Source organism: Pleurodeles waltl, chromosome 3_1 (assembly GCF_031143425.1).
Source record: "Pleurodeles waltl isolate 20211129_DDA chromosome 3_1, aPleWal1.hap1.20221129, whole genome shotgun sequence".
Taxonomy (NCBI): domain Eukaryota; kingdom Metazoa; phylum Chordata; class Amphibia; order Caudata; family Salamandridae; genus Pleurodeles; species Pleurodeles waltl.
The window spans coordinates 401,126,279-401,142,529 of NC_090440.1; the positions used below are offsets into that span (position 1 = coordinate 401,126,279).

General features: G+C 42.9%; 1 protein-coding gene across 14 annotated transcripts in view; it reads right to left on the minus strand.

The window, feature by feature from the left end:
• Window positions 1-16,251, minus strand: part of PPIP5K1 (diphosphoinositol pentakisphosphate kinase 1) — a 1,126,642-nt gene that overhangs the window by 169,817 nt on the left and 940,574 nt on the right. For 7 of the 14 annotated variants that reach the window (XM_069222621.1, XM_069222618.1, XM_069222612.1 and 4 more), the window contains one exon: window positions 1,400-1,528. The exons of the other annotated variants lie outside the window; for them this stretch is intronic. In XM_069222621.1, coding sequence (XP_069078722.1) covers window positions 1,400-1,528 — 129 coding nt within the window. The remainder of the gene's footprint in view (window positions 1-1,399; window positions 1,529-16,251) is intronic. 14 annotated transcript variants of the gene reach the window in all.

Here is a 16,251-nt window from a genome sequence, read left to right on the forward strand (position 1 = left end):
TTTGAGGAGTTAGAAGAAGCATAACTCAGCGAGGTCAGAAAGAAGCTCTCAGTCAGTTCTGCATAGGGGATATAAGGTAAACCTCTGTAGCTGGCAAAGTCAAGTCAATATAGCTTGACCTTTTCATAATCTTAATTGCATTAAAAGGATTAGGGCAAATTACAGTTTGCCAAGATATGTAATACACTGCTTGATGTAAGTAAGCAGAAAGCAAGAGTAATATCTTAGAACATTGATATAAGTACAGCCTCTGAAAACAGTTGAGTGTATAAACCAGAAACTGTCAACTTGATGCAACCAACAGAAGGCCAAATATATATTGCTAACCAAACATACTCTTATACAACTCACAAGTCATGAAGATCGTAATCAGCTGATTTAACATGAGAAAAAATTATAAGACCCTCGTCTCTCAGACCTCTTCTAGCAGTAGAAAACAATCTTCAAAAGGCATGCAACCTCCGTTAATCTAGAATTTTTTTCATTAAATTAGTTTGTTATGTATTGTATTTTGTGGGATTCTGATGAGCCTTTTAACCGAAGCTTGACATTGTTGTACCCGCATCTCTAGACTGATCGTGCTGTAGGAGGAATCTGATACCTGCTGCTTTAGTCCTTTTGATGAACTTTCTGTCCTTCACATCTGCTTTTTCTTCCTCTCTTAGTAAAGCATATTAATCTTCATGTCATCAATGAAAGCATAATATAACCAGAGTATATTATGATTTTCACCTTCTGCTCATCAAGTCGAAGGAAGACTTCTGCTCAGTTCAACCTGATATTCCCACATCCCTTCTCAATTAGAAGAAACACTCTTGCCTACTTCACCAAGAAGTAACTACAACCATTTAAAATTATTTTTACCTTAGTTTTCTATGATCTACATTACTTTAGTTTCATGAATTTATAGTTCCAAAGCCACATCTGTCCTGAATTTATACATTCACATTGTCAACACTTTTGTTTTTCCTTTTCTCATTGTGTATTCTATATATTACAGACATCTATCTAAGCTCTCAACTTTCCAGTGTTCATGATTTTTAGGTCTTTTAAAGTCTGTTTCACTCACCTGTACACAGTAACAAAATGGTTTCCACTTGTGCTCAGTAGAAATGCCTGTACAATATGTTTGCATCCCTCCACCATTAGCTCTACGGTGAAAGAAACAGGAAATTGCTATACCTCCACCATGAATTGATCCCCCATGTGAACATACGCAATGTCCAAGAGCCCGCTGCTTCTTCAAAGGCTAAGCAAAGAATTCTTCCTGGATACTGGCAGACAGCAAAGTTCATGATCTCTGTTGCCAGGCAGGAATGGTGTGCCTTTCCAATGACTGACAATTATAGCACACCGGAGCACTGGCAGTCAGAACACAGCTGGTTTCGAAAACACGTACCGTCTTTGTAATTCAGGCTGGCTGCTGCGCTGAGTTTTTTGCGGTGACTGCGCGCGTAGTCCTGGAGATTTGGTGCGCTGGAGGAGCCTCCCAGCACTGTGGTGCTGAACAGCCCAGTGCACTGCGACCCTAGAAAGGCGGGGAGGGGGTGTTAGTAATCACACATCTCCACAGCATGCCATTAAAGACACATCACCAGGATTAGTGTTGGGCCCCTCCCCCTCAAAGGAAGTAAATGCGGCCTCCTGGTCCAACTACTTTGAGAGAAAACCTGCTGTATTACACAGCAGGTAAACTGCCTAAAGATAACTGATGAATTCATCTGAGAACAATTTTGCAAGGGTGACATTTTTTAATGTCCTACATTACCTCTGGTTACGTCAAACTGTAGGGACAATACAGACCATAACAAAAGGACAACACTATTAATTGCCAAGATTATATGAAAGGCATAGTAATATCTATCTTTACCTACACCTCAAAATTAATGACCTTTGCCAATTTCTTAAGTTGAAGAGAAATACGCAGTTCTCTAGTGGTCACTAGCAATCACAGATCTTCAATGGGCACGCACTGGTGAATAAAACAGAATATATTCTGCAACCTGTTATTTATTTCTAGATGAAATAGACAGGCTGAGGGCAAAAGTCGACATCTTCAAATTCAAAAAGACAAATTGAAAATACAATTTATGCTTGCTCTCGCCTTATGCGTTTTGCAATAGATATTTTCAGAGAGCTCTTAACATCCACTAGATGAATTATACAAATGCATTTCTCAACTCCAAAGAACTGATGACAATGGTACATCTTTCTCAGCCCAGCTGCATCAAATCAACTAATGTGGGCCAGGTTGCTTTAACTTAACTTACTTTGAAGTGCAGTTATATTAGTCCCATAACAGAATCACAAATGGACAGAGGCTAACCACAAATATATTGATTCAACTTCATTGCCTTATTCAGTATAGGCAGAATTATGTTTTCTGATATTTCTTAGTTCAAAATCAGATTTTCCGGCAGGAGATTCTGTAGTGGTAAAGTGTATAATTTACCAAAATATGTCCAGCCAGTCGCCAGTCACCAATTGCAAATTTACCACTAACAAATTTCAACTTGAGTTTTGATATAATTTATGTTTAGCACAATCTATCCAATCTCTCCTTGAGGAAAACGGGAGCTTACGTAGCACTGGTTCTTCATTTGCTGAACTTAAAAAACATGAACGATGAACACTTAGCCAAAATGATAAAAAAGATTACAGGCTACAATATCAGATGGGAAGAAGAAAATTCCAGCCACCAAACTAAAAATGCCCAGAAGATGAGCAACAAAGAAAACCAACATAGTAACATTTTTCAACTAAAAAATGTCATTTGGATGAGCAAGAACAATTTAGGAGCACCGTATGATTGCCGATAAGGAAGATACTGAAAACATTTAAGACACATAGTGCACTACTGGATGGTTTTAGATTCGCAAAGACATGGAATCCGATTGTAATGTTATTATACATGGATGGAATCTAATGGCGAATACTACTGATTCTACTTTAACGAAGAGTGAAACGGACACAAAATAAAGGAGAGCATGTAAAGTTTTGAACATTTTAATGCAAAATGTTCCTAGCCAAAAGAAATAATAAAATGTCACAAGTATCCCTCAGACTTGCTGAGGTTGATAACTTTGTTGACAAGGACAAAAAACAAACCACAACAATTACACATGATCCAATATTAGGCCAAGATGAACAAACGTAAACTTCTGAAGGCACATGACACGTTGCTGGAACTGTATAAACCATAACTTTACTGCAAGAGGAAAAAGAAGTATCAAGTTTCTGGTTCTCTCATAACAGTAACCAGGCTACGGACATATTACATGAGGAACTAGAACAAATGAGACATGAATGAAGAAAATTAAAAAACTTAAATGACCATAAGCCACCTGCACGTAATACCTTAAACTGAAGATCAAATCACGTTAAAGGAATATAAGACAAGTCGCATGTGTGGGAGATGGTTACCCAGTAATAAAGAGTGGGGACGTTTTGCACATTTAATAGCTTACTGCTTGACGGAAAAGGTGCATTTGCAGGCAAAGAAAATGGTCTGCAAAAAGAAATACTACAATCACAGAAAATCAGTAAATAGGCAGAGAGACAGGTAGAAGATGAAAATGACAAGGGAATGGAAACGACATAAAGGAACAAAAATGCAGGAGTGCTTGGAGAATAAATCTTATTTGGCAAAGCAAAGAAAATGGAGAAAGGCCAAATGTCTGAAAAAAGGACAAAAATAAAGAAAAGGCAAATGAGATAATGTGGAAAAAATAACGAAATGTAATGCTGCAAGTCGAAGAACCAGTGTGAAGGCTGCTTCTTGCGGAAAAACACATTACAAGTTAATATTGCAATTCCTTAACAATGTTTCCTATAGTGCTTAGAAGTATCTTTGATGTGGTGTCAGTGAAATTCTTTACACTGTTTTGTGAGAAAATATTAGAGAAAAAAATATTTATTATTTATACAAAAAGTGAAAAACAAGAAGTAAATGTTTGTCTGGCAGAGCAAACAATACAACAATTAAGGAAAACATGCAATGATTTAAATACATGTCTTTTCGACAAAATGCTACTATATCATTATATAACCTGGCAATTCTACTTTCTAAACGAAACACACACTGATAATTAAAACATAGAATCTGATACACTAGTGTCAAGTTCTGGTAGAAGACTCTGAGTTTTGAGGGACCACCTTAAGTCAAATATGCACATACTTGCCAGCACACAAGTATATTAGGTACACTCTACACATAGCCTACGAGGCAAATAAGATACAAATCATTTAGAGTGTTAATTTTTTATGGAACAGTGAAGCAATCACACAGCTTGGCAGCATATAGTTTAACAGTGGTATACTCAACATCCATTCACTACAGAATCACATACAACACAAATGCACAATTATGCTATGAAATATAATTTACCCTTTTGTTTTTCATCATTGTCTCATTAACTATTGCTGGTCAAGGCAGGTAATTTGAGCTTTTGCAAAAATAACCATCATACGTAAATATACAACTAACGTTCCCTAGAGGTGTTCAAAGACCCTGGTGAACGCTCCAGTTCTTTCCCAGTCTTCCAAAGACATACGAAGAGAAGATGCTCTGACCAATGATTCTACCACAAACTTTGCTGCCCAGGGGTGTATGGTAACCGAATGAAAGGTGGAGTAAAATAACTGTTGGAGGTCTCTCCCTTCATCTTTTTGCCACTATTTTAATTGGGAGTACGGAGGCAGGGCACTATCTAATCCCCACCAGCATGAAAGTGGACACTATAAAAGAACAGAACTCAAGGGGAAACTTTGTTTTAAAATCCAAGGGAACACTTTGTTGCAAAACCCAAGGGAACACTGTTACACTTCAAAATTTTTATGAAGTTAATGCTAATCTACACTTCAAATCATAGCACTTAAGGCTCACTTGATTAAATGAGGCACTCTGTACTAAGAGTAGTCTAGTGTATTCTGGAAAATCGATAAATTGGATCATGTGTGCAGTTATCATACTCAGTGCATCAAACCCTAAAGAAACAAGTCCCATCTAGCGGAGAAAGAGTTATGCAACCCTTTGAAGTAAGGCTTTAAGCAAGTATTTGTGCCCTATACAACATAAGGGTGTTTGCGTGGTGTTTTACTCTCAGATTAGAGCAGGTCGTGAGGAAAGGTTGTTGTGGCACTCTTATTGCAGAAATTGAAGGAGTTCATGCCTCTCGTGGAGCGTACAAGAAAGTTTTTGTGCACCTGAAGAAATAAGATTTGAAGGTCTTTTGGGCTCATAGGAGTAAGTGTTGATGAACGCATCTGCAATCCTAGCAAAGTAGAATGTGATGAGAGGTGGAGACCTTGTGGAGGCATACACACTGGAAACACACTACCCAGCAGCCAATATAGATTTGTAAAAGGTTCATTATTCTTTTGCATTTATAAACATCAATATCATGCCTTAAGTGAACATACAATGATTGACCCTGTTAAGGTAAACTGTAAGACGTCCTGATTAGTAACGTACATAGATTTGTTAAGCTCACACTGCATACCTTAGTTGCTTCTGAACTCTCAGAGAATAGGAGAGTGAGGCAAGACCATGCTGGAAGGAGTATGTTTTAGTAGATGTATGTTTTCAGCTGTTTTCTTAAAGTGATAAGGTTATTAGTGTTGTGCTGTTATGGAAGCATGCAGTTCCACAGGTGGGGTCCATCTACTGAGATGTGCAGATACATTTGTTAGTGCACAGCAAGGTGTGACTCCTGGATCGTAAGTGTTCAGAAGTAGTTTATATTTTTTGTTTTGCTTTGCAGGTTGGTGGGTGGCTTGTCACTGAAGGATTTGAAGGTCAGAAAGGGTTTGAAAGTTAATCCTGTTTTTAAGTAATAGCCGGTGGAGTATTCTTTGGTGTCATATTAATTCTATTCAGGGTGAGGTTTATACCAGTGGTTTGGGCTTTTTGGAGTCTGAAGTGATGTAGATTGAGTTGCAGAAGTCTAACAGAATCCACGAGGGAGTATCCAAGGGCAATATAGGGAGATCTGGGTATGAAAGGGAGTGAGTTTGAGGTGGCAGAAGGTTCACTTGGCCACAGTTCCAATTTGGGAAATGATTCAAAGATTAGCATCTCAGTAGATGCCTACATTTTGGGCAATGGTTTGAAGGGCACAGTCTCTCCAAAGAATATGGGTGGAGCGCAGAGGGTGTCAACTTTCTTTAAGGGCGGGAATACCAAGGACTAGAATTTCAGTTTTGAAGTCATTGAGCTTGAGGTTCTTTTTCCTTATCCTTGATTTAATGCCTTTAATGCTCCTTTGCGTCTAAGGTAGAGTTGATTGTCATCAGCACAGGAGTGGAATAGAAGATTAAATAAGCTGAAAAGGTACACAAAGACCTAATGAGAAATACTAAAGAGGAATGGGGACACGGGTGGGAGCCTTGTGGAACCACACAAGTCACATGAACGAGATGAACTCTCTGAGTCTTACTGCTAGTGAATGGTCCTTGAGGAAAGATTTAAACCAGAGTAGAGTGGTTGCTGGGAAAGAAAAGTAATCTGCATGAAAAAGGACGTGTACCCCTGCCCTGAGTGCCCAACGATACTGCTGTCTGGATCCCTAATGCTGATTTTTGTTGTCATAGGCAAACATGGATCATGAAATTTGGCCTGTCTAACGGATTCTGGTCTTGATGGAACTCTGGAGGATGCCAAGGGGTTTCCTCTGTAGTTGGGATCCAGTCGGGATCATGAACTGAAGGTGCTGTGGTATCATAGACACTTTTTACTATACCCTATGAGTCAGAGGGGACTCTTGAGGAAGGCCTTCTAGTAAGCATTCGCTGGATGAAACCACCAGTGAATGAGGAATAGCCCCAAATACGCTGCAAGGAAGAGGGTGGGACACAGATTAGTCAGATATACACTACAGCCTGGACCTCAAAGGAAGTTTGTTGTTGTTTGTGAAGTTCGTTAGTTCTTTGAACTTGTAGAGTTTAAATAAAATGTTTCTTTGTCATATAAAAGCAAGTATATGATTGGACCCTGATTTTTTTTACATTACTGAGTGCACTTTGAATTATTAGTCATACTCACTAACCAGTATCTACACTCCCCCTCCCCCCAAGGGAGCCTTTGACTGCTCGTCTACAGCTATCACTGTGAGTCTAATGCAGAAGGGGCACTTGGCCCAGCTTCTCAGAATCCATAGTGGGTCGGACTCTGAGACATCTGAAGTAAAAGACCTCAACCACCACGTTTGTTATCCAAATAGACAGTTATCTCATAAATTCAGGAGGATGGTTTCAGTGCCACGCTTGAGGTGGCAGTCTGACTGGAAGGGGTCCAGGATGAGACTCGATTTAATGAGAGATTATTGCTGCTAAATTTCTACTTTTTCAGTTGTTTTGGATATCCAGAGAAGACTGACAATAAGGTTGCAGTTTTCAGGAGGGTTACTGAACAGGTTTCTTACCTTCAATAAAGCATTATCTGGTAGAGATTCAATCTATCTGCGGTTTCCTTACCTTTGATTTTTCCAGGCAGCAGGCTGCATCTGGAAACTTTTGCTGAGCAATACTCCTTGCACACGCCGTTGGGTGGCTCCATTCTGCTCCACCTGGCACAGTTGGCGCTGGAAGTGATTTTGCTGTCACGTATACTGACGCAGCGTGGGTGTCAGTTATTTTAATCACAAATTTACACACCAGAAGCGCAAAGTCATGATAAGAACTGGAGTATGTGTGTCCAAACTAGAGCCTTGAAAAAGGAATCACCCTAACCGTAGTAAACAATTCCGCAGAGCGGGGAGTCATGGGTGTGTGTACGGAATCTGCAGCCAGATAAAGTCTCTACCAAAGATAAGTAACTTGTTCATCTGATAGAGACTTCTTGCTGCAGATTCCTTACCTTTGATTAAATACCCAAACCATATCCTTCGGACAGGCGAAATGCCTGTCCCTGCGGACCCGATTGTACAGACAGTAATGTCTGGCAAACGTGTGCAGAGACGCCCACGTTGCTGCCTGGCAGATATCCAGGACTGGGACTACACATGCTAATGTCCTGGTCGCAGCTTTTTCCCCTGGTGGAATGCCTAGGGAGGCTGCTTCTCAGCCAGGGGGTAGCAGATCTTAATACAGAGAATGACTCTGCACGAAATGGTCACCTTCTGTACTGCCCGACCCTTCTTCGCTCCCACAAATAGTTGGTCATCTACTCAGAACTCTTTTGTGCGGTGAATGTAGATTGACAACACACTTTTTGACTCCAGCCGGTGGAGTCGCTCCTCTTCCTAATGAGGGATGTAGGGGAGAAAAGAAGGTGGGCTAGTTGACAGTCTGACTCAGTTGGAATGGGGTCACCACCTTAGGAAGGAAAGAGGCACTGGTGCATAGCACTACCATGTCTGGAAATATCGTGAGATATGGAAGCTTAGATGATATGGTCTGAATCTTATTCACCCTCCGGGCAGATTTCCATTAAGAAGGCTGTCTTGATGGTAAGCAGCCGAAGGAGACAATTGTGCAGTGTCTTGAAGGGAGCACACATAAGGTAAGTGAGAACAAGGTTAGGATTCCACTGAGGAATGATTAAGGCAAAAGGGGGAAACATACATACAAGTCCTTTAAGAAACCTATTTACAGCAGGGGACTTGAACAGACGGTTGATCAGGCAGCTGCAGAAAGGCGGACAAAGCAGAGACATAGACCTTCAGAGTGCCCAGAGTGGAACCCTGTTAATCATGTTGGAGAGATTTCCCTGATGCTGTGCCCACTGTAACTTCAGGTCCCACTGCAGAGCCCACATATGCCATATGGCATGGTTTACCAGCAGGATGCAGGAGGCCATGAGGCCCAGCAGCCTCAGAGTCCATCTCATCAAAACCAAGGACAGAAGCTGAAACAGCGGTATTATAGCCTGAATATTCTGGGCTTGGTGCTCAGGAGCATAAGCCTGAAACCGCACTGTGTCTAGAACAGCTCTGATGAAAGGGAGCACCTGTGAGGGAGTCAGGTGTGACTTCGGGATGTTTATAGTGAACCCCAGCGAGTGAAGGAGATTCGCTGTTGTCTGGAGGTGGGAGACGACAGCCTAGGGCAAGTCTGCCTTCAACAGCCATCTGTCGAGACAGGGCAAGACTGACACCTCTGATCTACATAGATGAGCTGCAGGCAGGACAGGAATATGAAAATGTGTACTGGAACTCAAATGCTACTATCCGGTCTCCTTGGTCCAGGGCAGAAAGAACCTGAGCCAAGGTGAGCATCTTGAATTTGTCCTTTTTGAGGAAGTAGTTGTGGTGGCTGCAGGTCTAGGATAGGGCGAAGGCCTCCACCCTTCTTCAGCACCAGAAAGTAGCGGGAATAGCAACCATGACCTACTTCTGTCATTGAGCCCCTCACTATGGCTCCCTTTGGCAAGAGAGCCACAATTTCCTTGCGAAGCAGAGAAAGATGATCCTCCATCAGCCTGCCTTGTGATGGTGCGATGAGGGAGGAGTAGTCAGGAAAGGGAGCGTGTAACCCTTTCGGACTATCTGCAAAACCCACCTGCCCGATGTTATGGACTGCCAGTCTGGCAGGTGATGAAGTATCCTGCCACCAACTGTGTGCCCGTGATGCTATAAGGGCAGGTTTGTAGGATTTAGAGGCTGCATCTGCAAAGTGGGGGGTGAGAGGGAATAGGAGGTGGTGAAGTGACCCGACCTCTGGCTGCCTGATCCACGAGGCTTGTGGATACTGCACCATTGTCCGTGAAGGAGGTGGGGAGTATGCGCGGCATGGTGGCTGTGCGGGTGACTGTCGTGGTTGGTAGTCGGTTCCATAGTCACGAAAGGGGAGAAATGCGGACTGGGGATGGTGTGGGGCGGAAGATATTTCCAAGGACCGGGCCATAGCTCGACAGTCTTAAATCTTTCAATCCCCAAGACCGCTTTATATCTGAAGAAGCACAATCCATTGAAAGGCATGTCCATCAAACAGATTGTGACATCCCCAGAAAAGCCATTAGTTTGTAGCCATGGGGGGCACCTAGGGGCCACTGTAGACAGAGCTGTTCTGCCTAGCGAGTCAGTCATGTCAAGTCCACACTGAATTGTGAACTTTGTTGCATCTGTGCTGACGCCCCTCTGGCTCTGTATCATAGATCAAAATGGGAATGGTGCCACAAGTGGGTGTCGGCGGCGCCAAGAGCGTCGGCATCAGGTCTGGCGCCATGGAAGGTCGAGGAGGATCCTTGGGGCTGCACTGGAACCGGGGCCAAACCCACTGGTGCTCCTGCCAACCACAGGGCCCAAAGGCATGCCGGAGGGGTCGGCCCACCCAAATATGGCGCACACGGCATCATAGGATTCCTTTAGTTGGGCCGGGGATGCTCCGGCTCCTGGAAACTCAGGGAAGAACAGAGTCGACCCAGGTACAGGCCCAACCGCAGAGCGAGGCCTAAAATGTAGACGCTCCTGCATCTCGTCGGCTGACAGATACACAGAAGACAAGCATGCTTCAACTTCTTTTTCTCCTTGTGCTAGGACTTGTGAGAAAGTAGCCTCTTTCTAGCCTTGTTACCCCCACTTTGGGCCTGTTTGTGAGTGTATGTCAGGGTGTTTTCACTGTCTCACTGGTATCCTGCTTGCCAGGGCCCAGTGCTCATAGTGAAAACCCTATGTTTTCAGTATGTTTGTTATGTGTCACTGGGACCCTGCTAGTTAGGACCCCAGTGCTCATAAGTTTGTGACCTATAGGTATGTGTTCCCTGTGTGATGCCTAACTGTCTCACTGAGGCTCTGCTAACCAGAACCTCAGTGGTTATGCTCTCTCTTTACAAATTGTCACTAACAGGCTAGTGACCAATTTTACCAATTTACATTGGCTTACTGGAACACCCTTATAATTCCCTAGTATATGGTACTGAGGTACCCAGGGTATTGGGGTTCCAGGAGATCCCTATGGGCTGCAGCATTTCTTTTGCCACCCATAGGGAGCTCTGACAATTCTTACACAGGCCTGCCACTGCAGCCTGAGTGAAATAACGTCCACGTTATTTCACAGCCATTTTACACTGCACTTAAGTAACTTATAAGTCACCTATATGTCTAACCTTTACCTGGTAAAGGTTGGGTGCTAAGTTACTTAGTGTGAGGGCACCCTGGCACTAGCCAAGGTGCCCCCACATTGTTCAGGGCCAATTCCCCGGGCTTTGTGAGTGCGGGGACCCCATTACACGCGTGCACTACATATAGGTCACTACCTATATGTAGCTTCACAATGGTAACTCCGAATATGGCCATGTAATATGTCTATGATCATGGAATTGCCCCCTCTATACCATCCTGGCATAGTTGGCACAATCCCATGATCCCAGTGGTCTGTAGCACAGACCCTGGTACTGCCAAACTGCCTTTCCCGGGGTTTCACTGCAGCTGCTGCTGCTGCCAACCCCTCAGACAGGCATCTGCCCTCCTGGGGTCCAGCCAGGCCTGGCCCAGGATGGCAGAACAAAGGACTTCCTCTGAGAGAGGGTGTTACACCCTCTCCCTTTGGAAAATGGTGTGAAGGCAGGGGAGGAGTAGCCTCCCCCAGCCTCTGGAAATGCTTTCATGGGCACATTTGGTGCCCATTTCTGCATAAGCCAGTCTACACCGGTTCAGGGACCCCTTAGCCCTGCTCTGGCGCAAAACTGGACAAAGGGAAGGGAAGTGACCACTCCCCTGACCTGTACCTCCCCTGGGAGGTGCCCAGAGCTCCTCCAGTGTGCTCCAGACCTCTGCCATCTTGGAAACAGAGGTGCTGCTGGGACAACGCATACAGAGCCGTTTAACACCACCTACCAGCACGAAGGGGTACTGCTTACGAAAAATCTTCTGTATCCAGTCTGATGCCTGCGATAATTCTAAGGTAAAGAATATGTATCTAGAAATCTCTAACAGATGTCAGATTTTGAATTGTATTTATGAAAATGCCACAGTTAAAAAGTTGTCATTTTCTGACTTTAGCCTTTTGGTGACTGCTGCCTGTCTCTGATCACTTTTTCTGGGGTGGATGACAGCTGGGCTTTGTGTATTCCCTCTAGACAGCCACACACAATTGGAGTTTAGGTGTGACTTGACAGGCCATCTTGGAAGGAAGGAGCTGGCCATAGCCTCACTTACACCTGAATAGGCTGTGTCCTGTTCCCACACAAAGGGGTGCATAACCCCCTGTAGTGAGACTGGAACCAGGGCAGGACCTCTGAACACTTCAAAGGACTGTCTTTGAAGTCTCCCCTACTTCAAAGGCCAAACTGGGTATAAATACTGGACCTCTGACACAATCAACTTAGTACACTTATGGACCTGTGAATACTCCGTCTGGAAGGAGGAGTGCTATGCTGCTGAAGGACTGCCACTCTGCTGGACCGTTGCTTTGTTGCACTCCTGCCTTGCTGTGCTGCACTGCTGCCTGCTGTTCTACTGCCTGGGTGAGGGCTGGACCTGCACCACTTGAACCCAGTGCAACGCCACGGGCTAGCTGGCTGGTCTCCTGATCCGAAGTCTCAGAGAAATAAAAGGCTTCCAGCCACCCTGCTCCAGCACTGTGCCATCTGTGAGTCTGCTCTGGCAAGTGGTGCCATCCCAGTCTTGGACTCCTGGATGTGAGCCTAAAGGGTTTGGTGCTGCAGACCAATGCACCCTCTGCTGTGAAAGCAGGATTGACGCATTGTCACTGTTGCATGGGACAGCACCAGCCCATAGCCTTCGGAACCACCACTGTGATGCTTTTCCCGATGCAAGGTCCTCGCATCCCCGTCGACGGCCCAAACTCCGCATGGCAGCTTCTGCAGTCATCGGAACTGACACATCGCCTTGACTGCCCAACACATCCTCGACTCCGGTCTTCTCATTGCAGACCCTGGTGCCTAGATCCTCGTTGACGCAGCAGGAACTTGCACCCTAACAACGCTGCATCCCGAATCGAAACATCACTACTGCTGTGTGGAGAATTTTGATGCATCACCTCTACTGTGTGGTTTGGCATTCATGCAGCGCTCTGCAACCAGGATTAAGCTACATTTGCTAAACCGGCTTAACTGGGTCCCTGTAGCTAATGCAACTTTTGTCTTTTTCCCAGTCCTACACGACCTGATATCCTCAATTCGCGCTTATTGCTTCTAAGCGCTATTTTACAGTTTAAGCATTAAAAATTCATAACTCAAAATTTACTCAATGGATGTTTTGTTGTTTGGTTTTATTTATTAAAATTTGAGTTATCCTTCTAACCTGGAGCGGAATCCTTTTGTGTGGTGTTTTCACTGTTTTACTGTTTAAAGTATTGCAAACTGCCTCTATGTTACGCCTGACTGCCCTGTACCAAGCTGTCAAAGGGTAAGCAAAGGTTAATTTAGGGGTTGCTGACACTTACCCTGGCTAAGATTGTGATTGCTGTTTGACTAAGGTTTACGCCCCAGTCAACCAACAACCGAAACGTTTTTTAATTAAGGCTGTCAACTGTGGAAGAAAGAGAGGTAGGGTAGTAGAAAGCAGTTTCAGCTGGGCATAGGTCTTCTGAATTTTCACTTAGTATAAGGCTTTTGAGTGAGGAAGCAGTAATGAGGTCCATGTTGATTTCACTAAAATTGAGCAAGGTGATGCAAGGCTTTGCTTGCCAGTAGAGTTGGGTCCGAAGAGATAAGAAAAGTGTCATTAATGTTGTAGTTGGACCAGATAATGGGGGCAGGTTGAGGGTGAAGGTCTGTAGGCCATGGAGAATTATGGTGTCCAGGAAATGGGCTTTGATGTAGAAGGTGGGCAGTGGTGGCAATTCTCAAGCTGAGTATTTAGCATGTATCAATACATTCTTCAGAGGAGAGGACAGATTGAGCCTCAATGGAGAAGGTGAAATCACCAAAAAGCTGACTCAGTATGAGGAAGAGGTCAGTCAGGAGTGAAGAGCAGTTGTGTCATTTAGGTACTCCAATTGAATGATAAGAGTTGCCAACAGGTTTTTAGCCCCACGAGGGGCACAGGCCTAGGGCTTTTTCAAAGCTGCAATAATATGTTGTAATACGTAGGCTTAAAACATTTGTATCGACATTCAATGACTTTTATGGTGATTTCATACAGGTTTAATACTGCACTTATGAGAGAAATAGGACAAAAGGGTACAAGGATGAGCTACTCATTCCAAAATATAGGATACAAAAAAAAAAATTAGAAAACGATCCAAAGGTGTAGTAGCATTGGTCTAACTGGGTAAAAGACTGATGAAAAGCAGCTCTTTCCTGAGGGGAATGTATAAATCATTAATAACATTAACAGGGCAGTCCAGTGTGGGATTTAAGAAGGGAAAATAGCAGTCAGGTTTGTAAACATGATACAAGGCTGGAAGCCAATTATTACAATGAAAACCATATTAGGCCAAGTGTAAGAACAAAGCTGAAGCAGGCAGTAATGAGGTGGTATTGTGGGAGGGCCATTATTAATTGTGGTGGTCCTTCAGATAGTATCAAAATTAGAGTCATCAGGGTTACCATTTACCCCAAGTTCTAACAGACAGCATATTAGGCTAAATGTAGAGAGTGAAGAATCAGGCTGTTTTATGGAGGAAATATGGAGGGACATAAAAAGATGAAAGGGTTCTCAAGTGGGCCAACAAATAGTCAAAGGGTGCTGTACACACGCTATGGTAAAGTGTGGAGTAACCTAATAGTATTCAGGCAAAGGCATTTAAGCAAGCGTCATCATAGCTAGTCATATTCCATGGGGTAAAGTGACATAGATCTGGGCAATGCTGTTGAATGAAAAAATAATTTGGAGAAATTGACAAACACAGTTCACAAGGAATATTGAGCCATTAAGGTAATACATGAAAGGAAGAGGCAAAAAGATAATACCTCTGAGGTTGTTTTTTTTCACGACTATGTAGTTAGGCAGACAATAAAAATATAAGAGACTTTGACTGTCATTACATATGAAAGGCTAGCCATTCCAATTAAAGGTATGAGTGTTCTCAAAGACATAGCCTTAACGGTTGTCCTGTCTAGAGTGGCGGCACAGATGAGGGCATGCTAGAATTATTCATTATGTGTATATATCACCCTCAGGGAGGAGATGCTTTCCCCCTTTCTTTTATGTGCTACCTTAGGTTTTTATTGTTTTCAAAATGACTTTTATTTTACCCTATAACACCCATTGCCCTATTATTATCACAAGTACTGTGTTTCACTTGTGTGAAATTACTGTATAAATAAAATGATTATAACATGAATGCACTGAGCCTAAGTGTACCAACATATTACTGCGTGAAATTACCATAAAAAAATTGATTGTGACATGAATGCACTGAGCCTAAGCGTACCAACATTTTATTGCAGTCTTGAAAAAGCCCGAGGTCTGTGTGCCATGAGGGGCGAAACACCAGTTGGCTGAACAACTCTCATTATTCAATTGGAGAACTCTAATGTTAACAGGATATAAGAAAAAAAGAATGTATTATACATTTGTACCACATAAATGAATTCAGATTCTGCCATTCAATGTCTGCTCAGTGATTATTTCCTTAAATGCAAAGTGCTAAGCCACTGAATATTTTAGAAACACTGATGTTTGCATTCCAACTGGTAAACTGAGGCTTACATTTAAATGGATTATGAATTCCTATTCCTCATTTGTCATTGCATACAGGCTTCTCCAACTAATACTATCTTGTACGCCACTGGCAGTTCTCCAGCTACCTTTAAGTAGCTTATCTGTGTGCAGCCCAGCCAACTAAATTTGAAGATTTTGCTTGGTTGAATTAATAAATGTATACCTATACTGAAAATGTATATTCAAGATTGAAACATGTGTTTTCAGAATTCAGAAACTGATATTTGGAGAAAAATGATGGAATTTCCAAATATATTTAAAGATGATATTTGAGTGATAAATCATGTAGCGTTGGGTAGACTTATTAATAATGTCAATACTTTTGTGCAACAGGCATTTCAGCTATGGCTGTTATGTATTACTCAAGAAGAGACAATCCAAATCGACAAAGTATTTTTTAAATGTACTTTTGGCAACTCTGCCTGTCACACGGGTACAAATCTTGCATATGGTTTGATGTGGTCATTATTATAAACACCAATAGTAGTAGCTCAGGATAATAGTCATTTAACACAAGTGGTTCTTATTATGGAAAGGTTTGGAGACCCATGGTTCAGAATGACAGTAGCTCAACAGTCAAGAACGTATTGTATCCACTGTTTATGCTATTAATAGTGGAAAAATAAGATGGAGTGTAGCAGCACAGAAACCTAGAATTGAAGACAAACAATGGCCATAATGG